Source organism: Elaeis guineensis, chromosome 9 (genome assembly GCF_000442705.2).
Source record: "Elaeis guineensis isolate ETL-2024a chromosome 9, EG11, whole genome shotgun sequence".
Classification (NCBI taxonomy): domain Eukaryota; kingdom Viridiplantae; phylum Streptophyta; class Magnoliopsida; order Arecales; family Arecaceae; genus Elaeis; species Elaeis guineensis.
The window spans coordinates 6,145,395-6,163,548 of record NC_026001.2 but is presented as its reverse complement, the minus strand read 5'-3'; the positions used below and the strand labels follow the sequence as shown (position 1 = coordinate 6,163,548).

The 18,154-nt window shown below is 38.8% G+C and overlaps 1 protein-coding gene across 1 annotated transcript; it reads left to right on the top strand.

Annotated features, from left to right (window-relative positions):
• The first annotated feature begins 1,588 nt into the window (after window positions 1-1,588).
• Window positions 1,589-11,973, top strand: LOC140851682 (auxin response factor 18-like). The gene is made up of 3 exons (XM_073243717.1): window positions 1,589-2,842; window positions 4,677-5,261; window positions 11,885-11,973. Exons 1-2 carry the CDS (start codon window positions 1,787-1,789, stop codon window positions 5,253-5,255), a joined length of 1,635 nt encoding a protein of 544 aa, XP_073099818.1. The 5' UTR covers window positions 1,589-1,786; the 3' UTR covers window positions 5,256-5,261; window positions 11,885-11,973.
• Window positions 11,974-18,154: the final 6,181 nt, after the last annotated feature.

The window sequence follows — 18,154 nt, the reverse complement described above, 5'->3', positions numbered from 1 at the left end:
TAGATAAGAGAGATAAGGATGAATCTTGTCTATTCTATCATTTGTTGGATAAAACATGAAAAAAAGGATGAAAGAATTTTTTTTCTTATTTGGTATTGGAGTAACGAAAGGAATGATTAATGATATTTTTGTTATATTTTTTTAATAAAAATATATTGGTTATTATTAATTTATAATATTTATTAACATTAAGAAATATGATAATATATAAATTTATTTAATATTAATTTAGTTTAATAAATAATTTAATAAGTTAATTATATATAAATTAATTTATTATATAAATAAATTATATGCATAATTAATAAATTTATAATTAAATTTAAATAGTTAATTGATATTATATATAGTTAACTAAAAATAGTAATATAAGTAGAAAAAAAAAAGGGGTGATTCTAATTATTTATACTTCATTATGAAAATTATATATTAATATTAAAATAATTAATTATAAAATTTAATAATATCTAATTAATAGTGTGTGTGTGTATATATATATATATATATATACGGGGCCCGTAAACACTACATGATTGCATCATAAATAATGCTCTATCCCACGGAGACAAAGGTCGCAGCCGATTCAATTTCTCAAACTGATGCCGAGTCAAACTCTTCAACACTTTTTAATGTTGGAAAAAACAATGAATATTATGCGACAATCTACCGTCAGCAAAAAGCGGACGGCCAGGCTGTGCGATATTTACGATGTTGCCATAATGTTTCGAATTTCATTCGAAACGGGACATGATGTGGCTCCTTTTTCGGAGTCTGCCGCGGCCGGCACGACCCGGTTGTCGCGTTTCGTAACGCCCGCAAAGGAAGGCCAGCCTGTTCGTAAAATTTCCTTAAAAACAAATAAAAAATAAAAATTTAGTGACGAAAACGACCATCAATTTTAATAATTTGGACGCCGTGGGTCGGTTTCTCTTTCGGACCCACCCCGATCTAATCTATCGGCTGACAATGTCTTTATTGGGACCCCACCGAACCCTAATCAATCTGAGACCGTACATACAGTAAGATTTTTAAGATCAGACGGTCCACATTGCTGCACGCTAACGCAGCGTTGCCTTAAAAGCCGTGCGGGACAAGGCGGCGTGATTCCACTACAGGTTTCAGCTTCATGGGCGGTTGGCTAACGTGGCGCGGCGATCGGACAGCACACGATCCCGCGTGATGGACTCCAAAGGAGGCCCACCTCTCCTCGAATTGAAAGACTATTTCGCTCCCAGCATTTATACAACGCCCCGAGTCTTGTCCCCTAGGCGTCAGAAACCGGAGGATTTTCGCCTTGTAAACCGGATTTCGACCGGCTTGTAAAACGTTGGGGACTGGTCAGTGCGGGCTGTACTCCAAGCGTAAAGGGTACTGAGAATCGCATAAATATCCGCCGGAAAAGGGATCGAGATCCCAACGGCACGACGACCTCGGGATCTCCAGTGGCAATCTCGTCCATTTAAAATTGCAATTTATAATTTCGTACAGTGAAAAAGAGTAATTCAGTCCATATGTAACGGCGGTAAGGTAATTTCTGGTAAAATACAAGGGCGTTTCGCCCAGCGCCGGTTCCGATTTCCGTGCCGGTTCACCGACCCCATGACGGCTCTCCCTCCTATTTCTTCCCTCGCTTAAGCCATACAAACTCTTCTGACCGGCTCATCTTAAGTCAGTGATCGAAGCGAGCGAAAGAAAGAAAGAGATACGGAGAGAGAGAGAGAGATCGAAACCCTAACCCTCGATCTCTTTTTTGCGAAGATCTCGAGCTCTAGATACTCTAACCTTAATGGCGATGAATGCTTCAACCGAGCTGCCGGTGGTCGATCCCCAGGTCTGGCACGCCTGCGCCGGCACAGCTGCCAAGCTCCCTCCAGTCGGATCCCTCGTCTATTACTTCCCCCAAGGCCACGCCGAGCAGGCTCCCTCCTTACCCGATTTTCCCACTGTCTCCGCCGCCGGCGGCCGGCTCCCTTCCCACTTCCTCTGCCGCGCTGCCGCCATCGGCTTCCACGCCGAACCCGACACGGACGAGGTGTTCGCCCGCATCGTGCTCGAGCCCTGCTCCACTCCGCCGCCGCCTCTCTCGCCGGAGGCGTCGTCGTCCTCGGTGGAGGAACCGGACGACGGCGGGGCGGTGGTGTTCGTAAAGGCTCTGACGCCGAGCGACGCGAACAATGGCGGGGGGTTCTCGATGCCGAGGTTCGGCGCGGAGTCCATCTTTCCGCCGCTGGACATGGCTGCGGTGCCGCCGGTCCAGAACTTGACGATCCGCGACCTCCATGGGAAGGTGTGGACCTTTCGGCATATCTTCCGGGGGGTTCCCCCCCGACACCTGCTGACCACCGGGTGGAGCAGGTTCAGTGACGCCAAGAAGCTCGTTGCCGGCGACGCATTGGTCTTCATAAAGAAACGGGACCACCAGCTCTACGTGGGAATCAGGCGGGCGCCGAGGTTCTCTTCCCGCGGCCCCCAGGCTTCTCTTCCCCCGGCGGCGGCGCCTCGGGACAAGAGGTTAGAGGTGCATGTGGGCGCCCGGCATGGGTTTTCGAGGAACGACAGGGGGAGGGTTCCGGCGGAGGTGGTGGTGGAGGCGCTGAGACTGGCGAGGATGGGCCGGCCGTTTGAGGTGGTCCACTATCCAATGGCCTCAGAAGCGGACTTTGTGGTGGGGGTGGAGAAGGTGAATGCGGCGTTGAGAGTGCCTTGGTTTGTCGGGATGAGGGTCCGGATGTCGGTGGAGATAGAGGGGTCGTCCAGGACGAGAGTGTTCCAAGGAACAGTATCCGAAATCACCGCCCAGGACCAAGACCGGTGGTCCCTTTCTCCGTGGCGGGTGCTTCAGGTAATTTATGTCCTCTGTTTCTTTTCTTATCTTGTCATTTTTTTTATTCGTCCTAGATTCAACTCCGATGTTTTGGGTGGTCCGATTGCTTTTGCTCTGATTATTCTTGTCTTGTTACTTGTCGCTGCTGAATTTTTTTTTTAATTTTTTTTTTTTAAGATGGGCCGACGTTCCATTACGTTGCCCTTTTTTTTTCCTTTTCTTTCCTTAGAAAAAAAAAAGGCAAGAACAACTTGGGTTTTTCTATACAATTGGTCTATAATTATTTATTTTTCTCTACTTTTTTGTACCTGTAAATTTTAGGGGTTGTTGAGGGGTGAAGGCTGGTTGTTGAGTCCTGTTTTCGTTGGATTATTGTTAGGATGGGGGCATATTTATGTCAGAAGTAGGCTTTCTTCAATTTTATAATTGTCGCTTCTCGTGTTACATATGAAACAGTGTTTAGAAAGGGAATCTGGTTGTATATTGTTGCAGTTTTGGATCTTGCTTTACTTATAGCACCTGAAGTTGGAACCTGTTAGTTGCTTCGGTGGGATGAATATGACACATCAATATTTGATTATAAAAATCATATATATGTTTTAATAGATCAAATTTCAGATCATAATGCCGCTTTACCATCTGTTTTCTGTGAAATTGTCTGAAAAAATTGTTAATGTAATTAAAAATTTTGAAGAGTTTGAATCATGTAATATTCAACTCAAGAAAACTTTCACCTGCATGTGAGACATTCAAGTCAGTGGGTTATCATTAAAATGGATACCACAGATAGGACTGGTGACCAGCAAGTGCTAAAACCATCATGCTACATTGTGAAATTTATCACATATGACAATAACCTTCACCATATTAAAATTATCTGCAAATATGATCTAAATGGATTATTTGATCATTGGTATCAGGAGTTTGCATAATGATGTGGAGGCATTTACATGTACGAGGTTTAAGCAACTAAGAAGAAAAGAAGATAATTGAGGACAGTTAAAGAGGCTAACTTGTCAGCTCCAAGCCAAAATAAAGAGTGTTCATTAAATCACAAGCTGCGATGTTATGAGGAGTCTAAACATGGAGACATGCCCATAAACTCATCATTAAGGATGGAACCTGAGCTTAATTTGATTGTCAAAATCCCATATTTGAGGACAAAGACCTTGCTTTATATGCTTATACAGATGGTGTAACGTTAAAAGTATCTTGTATTATCTCTAACTCTAAGCAATACATATCTTATCTATCTAAACAAACCAAACAGATTATCTCATTTGCGGGTTATAAGCCTTCATCTGATTTTAAACCAGATTTGAAACTTAGACTGGTAAGCATATGGCTTGAAGTTAGCTTTGAAATGAGTGGCTGCATATCTGAAGCAGAGGTGCATCTACAAAATTTAGATGCTAAGTTCTACCTGAAATTAGACATGGAGTGAAACTTTATATCATCCTGACAAAACTCCTTGGAGCATGCTTGATCCGATTTAAACTTGGCTTAAACATTTATGTTCCTGCAAGTCTTTCTTACTTATGAAACTGCTTGATTTTTCTTGACACTCTGGCCGTCAAGTAGAGGGTACACAGAGGAGGGTCTTGTTAGCTAGCAGGACATGCTACGATGCTACTGCAATGGTGTTTTATTTTTACAGACTTCACAAAAATAAATTTAGGCATCAACAATTGACTTGTTTGGCTGAAAGTCCTTCCATTTCTTCTTTCAGCATCTCCTTGAGAAGTTCAATTTATTCGAGTAGAAACAAAAAGAGTAGGTAGCAATTTGAGTAAGAATGTGTAGTTTGTAAGCTCACTCAACTGATCTTGTGTTTACTGTTTCTACCATTTAGGTTGCCTGGGATGAGGCAGGGGTTTTGCAAAATGTTCATAGTGTTAGTCCTTGGCAAGTGGACTTAGATTCTGCCACTCCTCAAATGCAAACCCTAAACCCTCCTACCAGGAGACCAGGGATTTTACAGTGTTTCGATTTACTCATGGATGCAGCAGGAAGAATGTCCTCTCCTATGACAGAAAAGAGTGATACGATAATGGCCAGTACGGCACCATCACTGTTGAGTTACGATATGTTTCCTGCTGGCATGCAGGGAGCCAGGCATAATTCAGTCAGCATACCAAATTTTCCCAGTTTTGCACCCAGCAATACTCATAACTTGTACCTTGATAATCAGTTTAGCAATGATGTGCAACAGAAAACAACTGAGGTCTCTAAAGAATTGAATGTTGCAAGTACATCGCAGTCAGAGAGCTCATCACCTCTCAGCCAAGGTAGCATCCATTTCCAGGGCATGGAGCTTCCTGCTTCTGCAGTTCGCAATCCAAATGAAGAAGATATTAGTCCTCCTTTTAAGTTGTTCGGTCAGATCATCCACATAGTTCAGCCCCCTGATGCTGATAAAAGATACAAATAAGCTAAGGTGAGCTCTAGTACCTTTATTTTTATTTGTTTTAAAACAGAATCCACCTGAGGCAACCGTGTAAGTGCAACAGTATCAGTGTTTGGTGTTAGAGAGTTTTTATCTCTAGAAGGATGTTTTCCGTAAAATGGGTTTCTTCATTTTCGAAATGAATCTTGTACCAGTACAAGAGTAGGTATGAGTGATCAAACTATGTTTCTGTCCATTCTTTGATTTTATAATGCTCTGTGCATTAATTCGAAGATAACTTATCTTATTACACAGCCCATGATATGCATGCACATAATCATACTCGAAGATATTATAATCTCATTTCTAACTTGAAGATAACTGATCTTATTACACAGTCCATGATATGCATGCACATAATCATACTCACTAACTGCACCTAGAATCATGATTTATGACTCTTATTTTTCTGAAATAAGTGAACTAATAACCTGGCTTTTTAGGTGGTAGTATGGTCCCAAGGTTGATTAAAGATTGACCTGAAGGAGGAATGAAAAACTAATATGGAACTATATAGATATAAGTGCCATAGTCACCATTTTTTAACACTTGTAAAACACTAACTTTGATATTTGCAGTTTAAACTGCTGCCTTTTTACTATAACAAAAAGATGTATTCCATTAACCTGCAGAAAGTTTTTATGGCTAGGTCAAGCCATCTTTTCATTATTAGTAATATTTATTAGAATGATAACACTAGGCATAAGAGAGGATTTTAAACGAACATGGTGGAGGCTAATGTCACAAATTAACTCCTTTTGAATAGATATATTTGGATATATACCTATTGCATAACTAATTGGACTTTCTAACACATGTCTAAAAAATATGAGCAAAACAATAGATAACATTAGCTTGGCCTATTTTGCTAGAGGAGCCAAACATAGATGTAAAATGATGGTGCCGTTGTAATTGATCATGCACATGTCATGAAATGATGTGGAGTATCCATTTCCATGTGTATGGCATGTCAAGAGACCTAAAATTCAAATGCCTAGGCGACATCAACTATTTTTTATCTCATACCAGTCCTGGCATTCAAATACCTAGATTTGATGATCAGAAACTAATGTATATCCTTGGATTTGAGTTCTCAAGAACAGCAACTGAATTACCTATGTGAATTCATGCTTACTTTTAGGTAATCAATGCTTTTTTTGAAATTGAATTATCTTTGTTCTATTGCCTTTGTTGTTTACTGCTACTGGGTTAGCATTCATTGATCAGTGCTCACAAATAATATAGACATCAATTTTCCACCTTAGTTGGTGCTTCAGAATTCTTTTGTTAACTATTTGAGTGCACATTGTCCTAGTTTCCATGGGAACAGCCTCTCTGCACTGGGATGCCCTTTTACATAGTACTGGTTTCCATCTCATTATCATTGTAATAACTAGGTTTGATTCAAATAGATCAAACTCTGATGAAGTGGGGTTGTCACCAAGGTACCTTGTATTGAAGGCTGGATACAACCTTGGTGAAAATTGGGGTCCTCTTATTTGGATTTTAAGGATTTTCAGGGATATGGAAGCTCAAAAAAATGGTATGGTAGGTGTTAAAAAACAACAAAAAAAGTGATGGAAGATATAACCTAAATATTAACTGTAGAGGAAAATTAATTGCAGAATGCATAAAGGAATGGCATTTATATTTTTTAAAAAATAAAAAGTCCTACTGATATTGGGCAACAGACCTTATTAGTTACTCGTATCCATTATGAATGCTAGATAGATATATGGTGAGTTTCAAGTGCTTAATGTTCGTAAGTTTCCAACACATTAACACTGTGATACAAACATGTATTTTTGTAGTTGTGTATGGTTGTTATAAGGTGTAATTTCTGTTAGGCTGGAAGGTAAATAGCTCAATAGTTCTAGAACCTTGAAGTGACATCGTAGTTGACACATCTTGCTGGAAGTTCTAAGCATTGACATGGAAACCAGTGAAAGATAGTTTTGTTACAGTCTTGACAGCACATGCCAAGGAGGGTTATTGAATGTCATACTCTTCACATGTATCTTGATGCAGGATAATTCAATACCATTGCGTGGTTCTGATCTCAAAATTTGGTCAATTCCTGGAAGAAGATTCAGATCAGAAACTAATATACTAACATATATTGGTTTTCTGGCTTTGCTCCAAAAGAACACAAGAGTAACTAGCTGTTGTTTTGGACTTTTAAGTAATTAGGGATCTTCATGAAATTGAGCATTAAAGGTCATATTTGATATGTTTCCTTTTGTTTTCTTATCAGCACGTTTTAAGGGGGTTTAACCACTGTCATATTCATCGAATATTTTGATGCCACTGAGTTTTGACATTTTGGTATATCTTGCCTGGTCATATCAGCAGAAGTTTAGGAATTGAGTAGTAGTTGGAAAGTAATGGGTAAATTTAGGTAGCTGCTAGTAAAAGTTAGCAGTTCACTCTGTAAGTTGGAGTTCTTCTATTGGGATGAGTTTTGTGGAGATTTGGAGAGACTAGATGTGATTTCTAAGAAGACAAGAATGCTTCTTCATATGGATGTAGATTACAAACCATTTCCGAACAAATGGGGCAACATCAGATGGTTGGCATTTTAAGAATCTAACTTAAGCTTGACACTATTCTTTGAGGTGATTTCATGCCTTGAGAAGGAATTGTATGTTTTGATGCAAGGTATTTTTTGGAAGAGATTGTTGATGGAAAATATGCATCATGGAGGAAATCCTGCTAGAGAAACTTCGGACATCAGGCACATTAAAGCTTTGATCTGCTACTTGTAGTTCTGGAAGTGTTTTCTTTTTTGTTTCGAGATAGGATTCAATTACTTTGGAATGTTAGCAATGATACCGTCATCAGAGACATAAGTGGAAGATCCAATGTAGTTGAGAGTATATAAAGGATGATGATCATCCTAGATTACGGCATAACGTTCATATCTGATCAATGGAGGTTATTAAAAGCAGAAGGGGATGCTTCATAAGTTTCATGCTTTTTATCACATCATCATGGTCAATCATTATTTGAAGGTCCCTTGTTATGATTCTGGCTTAGAATCCATCAATGAGAAGAACAAACCATCTGAGATTCATGATAAATATAGCTTCTTTTGGGATGATCAGTTGGTGTTTTGATCATAATTGCAGGATCCATCATCAATGGATGACTTGGAGAGGATATTTTCCTTTCATTTAAGAGTCGAGAAGAAGGATATTTTCTTTATTTTTTTTTTGTAATATGCAACTTTGTTCTTTGTATCCATACTATGGTAGGTTTTGAAGTCTTATGTCAAGCCTAATCATCGTCTACATTTCCAATCTAAAATATAGTGTCAATTAGGAAACCTTTGGAGTTTGTATGATTGTGTTTAAAGTGGCCTTAGTAGCATGCTTTGTAGGGTTTCATGTATCTGAATTTTTAATTTTATGGTCTTTATTTTCTTTTGTTTGATCAATTTTGGAAGACTTAAATTTAGTGTATGACTCTTAAGAGTTTAGTGAAGTATCAGTGATTCTTTGCCTCTTGTAGTCAAGTTTTTTTATCTAGAATTTGATGAGAAAATTGAGATTACTTTTCTATCTTGAGAAAATTGTTGGGAAGAGTAATTCCATCATAGCTTCTCATATACCAATTATGAAGGGGCTGATTTGTAAGACAATATGCGATAAAACCACATTAAGATGTCGCTGTCTTGGACTCTGCATATATCGGCTATAGTACCAACTGCATAAGAAATATCTGGTCTTGTGATAGCTGAATAAATCAAAATTTTCATAATTTGTTTATACATGGTAGAATCATTAAGAAGTACCATTCTCCAAACTATCCCGAACCGGATGGTTCCAGTTGTGCCGAACCATACTGACGGAAAAACAATCCAATTTCAGCATACAAAATGGTACAGCAGCCATCTCGGAGGGAGGGAGAAGAAAGAGAGGGAAAGAGGAGAGAGAGGGGGGAGAGAGAGAGGAAGAGGAAGAGAGGGCCTTCGACGGCTGTCAAAAGCCATCTGAGCTCTTGTCGAGCTCGGTAAGGGCGAAGGGAGGGAAAGAGAGGGGGGAGAGCCTTATCGGTTGTCCGATAGCCTCCGAATGGAAGACATCGCTGCCACTACGTCTCCGATGGCCAGTGAGCCCATGCCGAGGGATCTGAGGATGGCCGAGGTTGGAGGAGGGCCTCCACCCTCCTCCCGTGTGAAACAAGGGTTCACTCCTGTTTCGTGACTTTTTTTTGGCTTTAATCACACAAAGTCGGCATTTGGGTTGCCGACTGTGGCCTTTTCTTTTTTAGTTTCGACTGAAGTCGACAATCCAATTGTTGACTTTGCATGATTAAAGCCAAACAAAGTACGAAACAAGGGTGAACCTCTGTTTCGCACGGAGGAAGGTGGAGGCCCTCCTCCGACCTCGGCTGCCCTCAGGCAGCCCGTCGGAGGCCTCTCTTCCTCTCCTTCTCTTTCCCTCTCTCTCTCTCTCTCCCTCCTCCCTCTCTCCTTCTCTACCCTGTCGGTTCAGCCCAACAAGGAATGGTACAGACCTGTATTGAATCGTACCGCCAGTCGGCTGGCATGGGCTCTGATTCTGATTCAGCTATCGTTGTTAAGAAGTTTGGGTTTCTATTTAATTGGTATCTGCATATGCCTGCACTTAGTCAATCCCTACTTATTCAAGAACTCAAAATCTTTTTTTTTCAGAAATGAAATAGTCATCTTTGAGTTTTGCTACTTCAATGCCAAGAAAATTGAAGTAGCTACGAATGTTTACAAACACTGTGGACCTCCTCAACATCATCACAATGATAATCAAGTCATTAATATAGAGGCAAACAATCACCATACCTTTACTAGTGTGCTTTATAAATAAACTGGAATTTGTAGAAGATATATAATAATCACAAAATAATAAATACTTTGCAATTTTTCCATATCATGCTTTAGGCATCTGCTTGAGATCATATAGAGCTTTCCTAAGTTCAACAAAACCAAGAGGCTGCAACTTATAAATGCTCTTGTCAAGATCACCATATAAGATGGGATTCTTTGCATCCATCACAAAAACCAATCCTTGCTATCTGCTTAGAAATAAGAACTAGTGTAGTTAATTTTACAACTGGGCTGTAGGTCTCATCAAAATCAACTCTATATTTCTATGAGAATCCTCTTGCTACAAGTCTAAATTTGCAGCATTAATAGAGCCATCACTCTTCATTTTCATCTTATGTATCTACTTGCAAGAAATAGGAAAAATACCACAAGGTAAAGGAACTCATTTTCACCTTACATATCTACTTGCAAGAAATAGGAAAAATACCACTAGGTGAAGGAACTAAATTCCATGTCTCATCTTCTTAGGGGTTGAAATATTTTCCTCAATGGCATCGTTCCAAATATCAATGCTCTTGACCTCACCCTATGAAGTGGATTGTAGCTGAACAACAACAGTGTAAGTCTAACAATAAGTAATAGAAGATAATTCTAATGAGAGATGTGTAGTAGGATCAGTCATGATGATCTTCATCTACCGAATCACACCAATAAGAGTCCACCGTCCACGTGCTTGCACTATTGCATAATGAATTATTGGAAGCTCGGGAACTTTGATATTATGTAGAATGGCATGCTTTTCAGTGTCGATCAATTGCGTTGGCCTAAGATCTTGAAAAAGCACTGAAGCAAAAAAAATTAGTGGAAGAGAAGGAAATAAAACATAGAGAATATTTTTAAATATAAATTTAAAGAAAAAAATTCACTCAAATGTCTTTCTTTCTTGTCCAAAAGCAAAAGCATGCCACCCTCTCTCTCTTTCCATAAACTCTCTCTCTAAAACCACTGTGCAATGTCACTAAAAGACAAAACCTACAATTTAGTATAATCCTTATCTAACTCATTTACTATTTCTTTTCCTTTCAAGACTCTTGACTTACTGTCTCTTGAGCCTAAGTCTCAACCTAACTAACATGGACCAGCACTAAAAAAATAATTGATTCCTTGGAATTCGTGATGACTCCAACATACATATGCTATACATGGTACTGCTTAGTCTGGTATCAAATTCAGAAGCCCAATTTTCATTTTGTTGGGTTGTCAGGGAGGTTTTTCTGACTTAGAAATCATCATGCTATTGAAGCATTTTTATAACCGCTCATTGAGAAGTTATCTAGGTTTTTTCCTTCTTTTCTGCTTTCCTTTTCTTTCTGCTAAAAAAACCAAGTAGGATGTTTGATTATTATGATGGGTAATGAATGGTTCGAATGTTCTATAGCAACTTTGAGAGATGTGGTGATAGGGCAGCATGATGTCATGTTTTATGTTGTTTTGCTTGTTTATTTATGGTAAAAGCAATGCTATGATAGTCACAACTTGGCATATTCCCTTCACCTACCTTTATTATTCAAATGGAATTTTCAGGCCTCCTTGGCATGTGGCTCTTTAGTCCACATGTGGAGTACCAAAATATGGGTTCTTTAAGAGAAATGGCCTATGCAGCTAGTATATCATTTTCCCTCATAGTATAACATTTTAAATTTGGAAGACATTGCCTAATTGGTAGTATCTTATTTAGATATTATTTGAATAAAGTTTTGTATATGTCCTTGTAAGCTACATAATGCTTTTGTTGTCCTCTCTTTGGCAGATGTATTTGATGAGAAAGGATGAAGATTAACTTCAGCATCTGACTCTTGCAGCAGTATTGTTTCGACTTCATAGGACTAACAAGCGACATTTAACTCCTATCTTGTCTCTCTTATATAGTAACACTGAAAATAGTTTGACATTTGAACTACCCATTCCTGTTAGCAGCATCTATTTGACAATTTTCAGCTCCCTCTTGACAGTTCAGAGTGGCACCACCATTTGGTATACTTCTTTCCTCTGTGGTTGTAGTTTCTTGGATCCGTAGTAGATCATTGTTTTGAACCTGAGATGGGGGATTGCCCGTTATATGTCAGCCCCACTTGCTGACAGCATGACACTGGTGCTTTTTCTGGTATTTCCATTATGCTGAACTCTTTTTCTGATCATCCTTGTCTAAGAAAAGCTGAGACAATAGTTACTCAAGGAGGAAAAAGTAGAATTTATTAAGGCTTTAGTTCCGTTATGTTCATGGATATCTTTGTTAATTCAGTGCCAAGAAATATGTAGTGCTTTCTTTTTCTCAGTTGGTGGGAAAAATGCTGTTGTGTCGAACGGTTCTGTGATGGCTGATAAGATTCTCAATCATTCTTCTTGTAGCTAGATCCAATACCCTGAACCCTGTGGAAAGAAAAAAGACTTTCATTGCTCCCTTTTGGGAAGGGAGGCTAATGGAGATCCTATTTGTTGCTTTCTCTCTCTCTAGAAAAAACAGAGAGAAAAAAAATGAGGCTTGAGTAGCATGATCCCATCATCACTCTGGAATGAAAAGAGCATCTTATAGTTCTTGCTATGTTCCTTTGCTATGCTGGTATATGGTGATAAAATATATCCTTGTTATATAATAATTTGGGGTACTTCACTGAGATCTTTGTGAGTTCTTTATTTTGTTGGTTTTCCTTGTATGGTTGCAGTTCTTCTGCCGTAAGGTTAATATTTGACACGCAGCTTGTTTGGGTGCTCTATTTCCCTAAACCGGTATTATTAGCAATCCATGTCTAAATGGATTTTTATAATTTGGCCAGCAGATAATTTTTCAAGTTTTAGAATTTGAATTGTAAAAGTTCTGATGCAACAAACTCTCTCTCTCGCTCTCGCTCAGTGTGCGCGCGCGCTGAGATTTTCTTTTTTAATTGAATTATCAGCAATTGATGGTTGGCTTTGATCTCTTTGGTGGAACATTAGAGGCAAAATTTTTATTGCATCGTATTTTTTTTTTTTAATTTTGCTCCACCACTAGAGCTGGCAAAATATAATCTAATCTATCGTCTGATTGATGTTTAATTTATCTTAAATAGATTTAGATTTGATTTAAATGAATACAGATTAATATATTTAATTTATTTATTAAATAAATTAAATTTAGATTTAAATTTTTCAATTATTTAATTTATTTAATTTATTTATAATTTTTATTTAAAATTTTGGATCATGATTCAGATAATATTTGAACGATTCGAATTCGATCTACAAAAATTTTCAACATCTATACTGCTTTTGTGATTTGTACTTTTGGTGGCCTATTTCTCATTTTCTTCTCCCAACCCCCTTCTCTCCCGAAAGAAAAAAGAGAGGAAAAACAAAAAAAAGATCCATTTTGGAGTAGGAGGAGGAAGGCAGTCATGGTATCCTTGAAGTGCCCCCTTTCTTCACCTTCCCCTCTCTCCCTCTAACATCAAGTGCATCAAGGTGCAATCTTGCTCCCTCCCACTTCAATTTCTCCTAATTTTTTATTCTCATTTCGGGCTTCCCTGCCTTGGTTTCGATATCATTTGAGGGTTTTGATCGATTTTGATTGGGATCTATGGTATTTTTTCAGATGGAGGCAATCACATTCGGAAAGGCATAACAGTCGACCCAAGGGAGGTTGTGGCATCTTCTGTCGAAGATCAGTAGGTCGCGGCTATCCATCTGCATCGGAGCAGGAGAAGAGGGCGGAAGATAGCATAGGGGAGAGTTCCGATTCAATTGCTTACCCAAGGTTCATTATTTATTTTGCTTGCAGTTCATTTCTTGGAGGTGGGATCTGTAGTTGGCCTTTAAAAAAAAGGTTGGCGTCTCAAGCAATGAAAGGAGTAGTACTTTTAGCTTTACTCGAAGTATAGAGGGCTTCAGCTTTCCCCCACGATACCTTCTTTTTTTATTACGGCTCTGTTTTTCGATGGAGGAAGTTCCGCTCTCTGTCTAACCGTGTAAATTAGAGCTACAGGCTATCTATCTATTCAATTGATCATATTCTGACTTTGTCGTAGACTTTACAGGATCAGAATCACTATAAGAAGCCAATCCAATGGGGCCTACCCAAAAAGATTCAAAATAAGATTTACTTATCTCTCAAAAAGGCCTATCCTACTTTTGAAAGTATCTCATCGACATTTTTTCCTTAAGGGAAGAACCCCTCTTCCTGATTCGAATCATGATGAAACCCCTATTTTTCACCTAATGGGAGGGCCCGATGAATATGTGCTTGTTTCGGTGATCAAGAAATGCATGATTGGCTAACGATTCGGATAGACAAGATTTTTTGACCGCCAATGATAGATACGTACTGGGTTTTTTGTTATTATATTTTATGGTTTATTCATAAAGTTCTCTTTCTTGTTATTCACAAAGATCCATGAGATTTTTTCAGATGGAGGCAACCACATCCGGAAAGGGCAACAACCCATCCAAGGGAGGCTGAGCATCCCCTACCGAAGACCAGCAGGTCGCACCCACCCATTTACGTCGGAGCAGGAGAAGAGGGCGGAAGACAATGCTGGGGAGCATTCCGATTCATTTGTTTGCCCATGGTTCAATGTTTATCTTGCTTGCAGTTCATTTTTTTGGAGGGTGGGATCTGCAGTTAGCCTTTAGAAAAAAAGTTGGCATCCCAAGTGACGAAAAGAGTAGTGCTTTCAGCTTTACTCAAAGTATAGGGGCCTCGACTTTCCCTCACTGATGCTTCTCTTTTTTGTTGCTACTCTGTTTTTCTGATGGGGGAAGTTCCACTCTCCGCCAACCGTATAATTAAAGTGATGGTCTATCTATTTATTCAATTGATTATATTCTGACTTTGTTGTAGATGTTTCCAAGATCAAAATCACTATACAAAGCTCACCTGACGGGGTCTATCCAAAAAGATTCAAAGTGAGATTTACTTACCTCTTGGAAAAGCCTATCCTACTCTTTGGAAGTACTCATCGACGTCTTTTTTCTTAAGGAAAGAACCCATCTTTCTGATTGAATCATGATGAAACCTCTATTTTCACCTACCCGAGAGGGCCCGATGAATATGTGCTTGTTCGCAATCAAAAATGCATGATCGGCTGACAATTCGGATAGGCAAGGCTTTTTGACTGTCAATGATAGGTGCGTACTGAATTTTTTGTTATTATGTTTTATGATTTTTTCACAAAGTTCTCTTTCTTATTATTCACAAAGATCCATGGATTCTTTCAAATGGAGACAACCACATCCGGGAAGGCGCAACAGCTCGACCCAAGGAGGCTGCAGCATCCCCCATCGAAGACCAGCAGGTTGCGCCCACTCATCTATGTCGAAGCAGGAGAAGAGGGCGGAAGACAGTGCGGGGGAGCATTTCGATTCCAATTGCTTGCCCAAAGTTCAATTTTATCTTGCTTGCAGTTTATTTTCTTGGAGGGTGGGATCTGCAGTTGGCCTTTAGAAAAAAGGTTGCGTCCCAAGCGACGAAAGGAGTAGTGTTTTCAGCTTTACTCGAAGTATAGGGGGCCCAGGCTTTTCCTCACTGATGCCTTCTCTTTTTTGTTACTGCTTTATTTTTTGATGGAAGTTCCGCTCTCCCCCTAACTGTATAATTAAAGCGATGGCCTATCTGTTTATTTAATTGATCATATTCTGATTTTGTCGTAGACTCTTTTAGGATCAGAATCACTATACAAAAGCTCACCCGACGGGGCCTATCCAAAAAGATTCAAAGTGAGATTTACTTATCTCTCGGAAAGGCTGCTCTACTCTTTGGAATACCTCATCGATGTTTTTTTTCTTAAGGGAAGAACCCCTCTTCTTGATTCGAATCATGATGAAACTCCTATTTTTCACCATTCGGGAGGGCCCAATGAGTATGTGCTTGTTCCGCAATCAAAAATGCATGATTGGCTGATGATTCGGATAGGCAAGGCTTTTTGACCGTCAATGATAGGTGCGTACTGGGTTTCTTGTTATTATTTTTATGATTTATTCACAAAGTTCTCTTTCTTGTTATTCACAAAGATCCATGGGATTCTTTTAGATGGAGATAACCACATCCGAGAAGGCGCACCAGCCTGACCCAAGGGAGGCTGCGACATCCCCCACGAAGACCAGCAGGTCGCGCGCATCCATTGCGTCGGAGCAGGAGAAGGGGGAAGACAGTGCGGGGGAGAGTTTCGATTCCAATTGCTTGCCCAAGGTTCAATGTTATCTTGCTTGCAGTTCATTTCCTTGGAGGGTGGGTTCTGCAGTTGGCTTTTAGAAAGAAGTTGGCATCCCAAGTGATGAAAAGAGTAGTGCTTTTAGCTTTACTCGAAGTATAGGGGGCCTGGCTTCCCTTCACTGATGCCTTCTCTTTTTTGTTACTGCTCTATTTTTTGATAGAGAAAGTTTGCTCTCCCACCTAACTGTATAATTAAAACGACGGCTATCTATCTATTCAATTGATCATATTTTGACTTTATCGTAGACTCTTCCAGGATCAGAATCACTATACAGAAGCCCATCCGATGGGGCCTACCTAAAAAGATTCAAAGTGAGATTTATTTACCTCTCAAAAAGACCTACCCTACTCTTTGGAAGTACCTCGTCGACGTCTTTTTCTTAAGGGAAGAACCCCCTCTTCCTGATTCGAATCATGATGAAACCCCTATTTTTCACCTATCGGGAGGGTCCGATGAGTATGTGTTTGTTCCAACGATTAAGAATGCATGATCGGCTGACGATTCGGATAGGCAGACTTTTTGACCTCAATGATAGTGCTACTGGGTTTCTTGTTATTATATTTTTATAGTTTATTCACAAAGTTCTCTTTCTTGCATCTATTTTTCAACGCAAGCGGCAAAGGTGAAGGGGATCAATTGGGGGTTGTGGCGCTAGAACTCCCAAAAAAATGAGTCAAGGAGGTCAGCTGAAGGCAGCATGGGCAAAACTTCTTTCCCAAGGTTTGCAGGTTGTTTTTTTTTCCTATTTTCCCTTTCTATGTGGTTACAGTGACTCCGAGGATGGGTGAATAGCGACGATGATCGATCGAGCAGACCTAGAGGCGGCGGAGAGTACAAGAGAGGTGATCAGGTGAGTGCAGATGGAGAGTATGAATCAGGCGTGGAGAGCACGGATGGAGGCAGAGCCGTAGAGATGGACCATCGGAGAATCAGGTGAGCAATTTTTTTTTATAATTTTAAAAATAGGTCATTAAACGGGTTGGATTTTTTTTCTTTAATAATTATAAACAGGTTAAATGGTCGGATTGAATAACTTATTTATTAAATGGATCAGATTCAAGTTTCAATATCTGATTTATTTAATAAACTGATCGAGTTCAGATTTGGATATTTTTGACACGATCTGTATTTGATTCGATCTATTTATGATTTGATCCGACTCGATTGCTATCCTCCGCACATTCTGACCGCACGAGGTGTACAAAGAATTGCTCTTATTAGAGATTCACTGGGCCCTTTCGATTCGTAGATGGAGGGGCATTGTTGGTTTTCCTTTATCTCGTTTATGTGGGTTACTTGATCTACATATCAGGAAAACACAATAAATAATCATTAACACGCGATCGAGGAGAATCTAATCTAAATATCTAAATATAATATATAAAAAGAATGATTATATTGGTGATTTTTTGACAAGTGTATTTTAAAATTTTTAATATTTATATTATTATTATAATTTATTAGAAAAGTAAAGTTTTTGACTTTCGACGCATGGCATTTGTTTGACAAGTGACACTCTCTTAGTAATTATTTATTATAATTTAATAAAATTTATATTAATTATTTTAATATTAGATCAGTTAATTAGTTTCAATTATTATTTTATTTTATTTTAATAAAATATATAACTAATAGAAAGGATAAAGTTGGTGATCTTTTGACACATGCATTTGTTTGACAAGTGACATTCTATTTATATTATTTATTATAATTTAATAAAAAATTATATTAATTATTAAAAAAATTATTTATTAATTATTTTTAATATTAGATCAATTAATTAGTTACAATTATTATTTATTTAATTTTAATAAAATATATAATTATATATATAT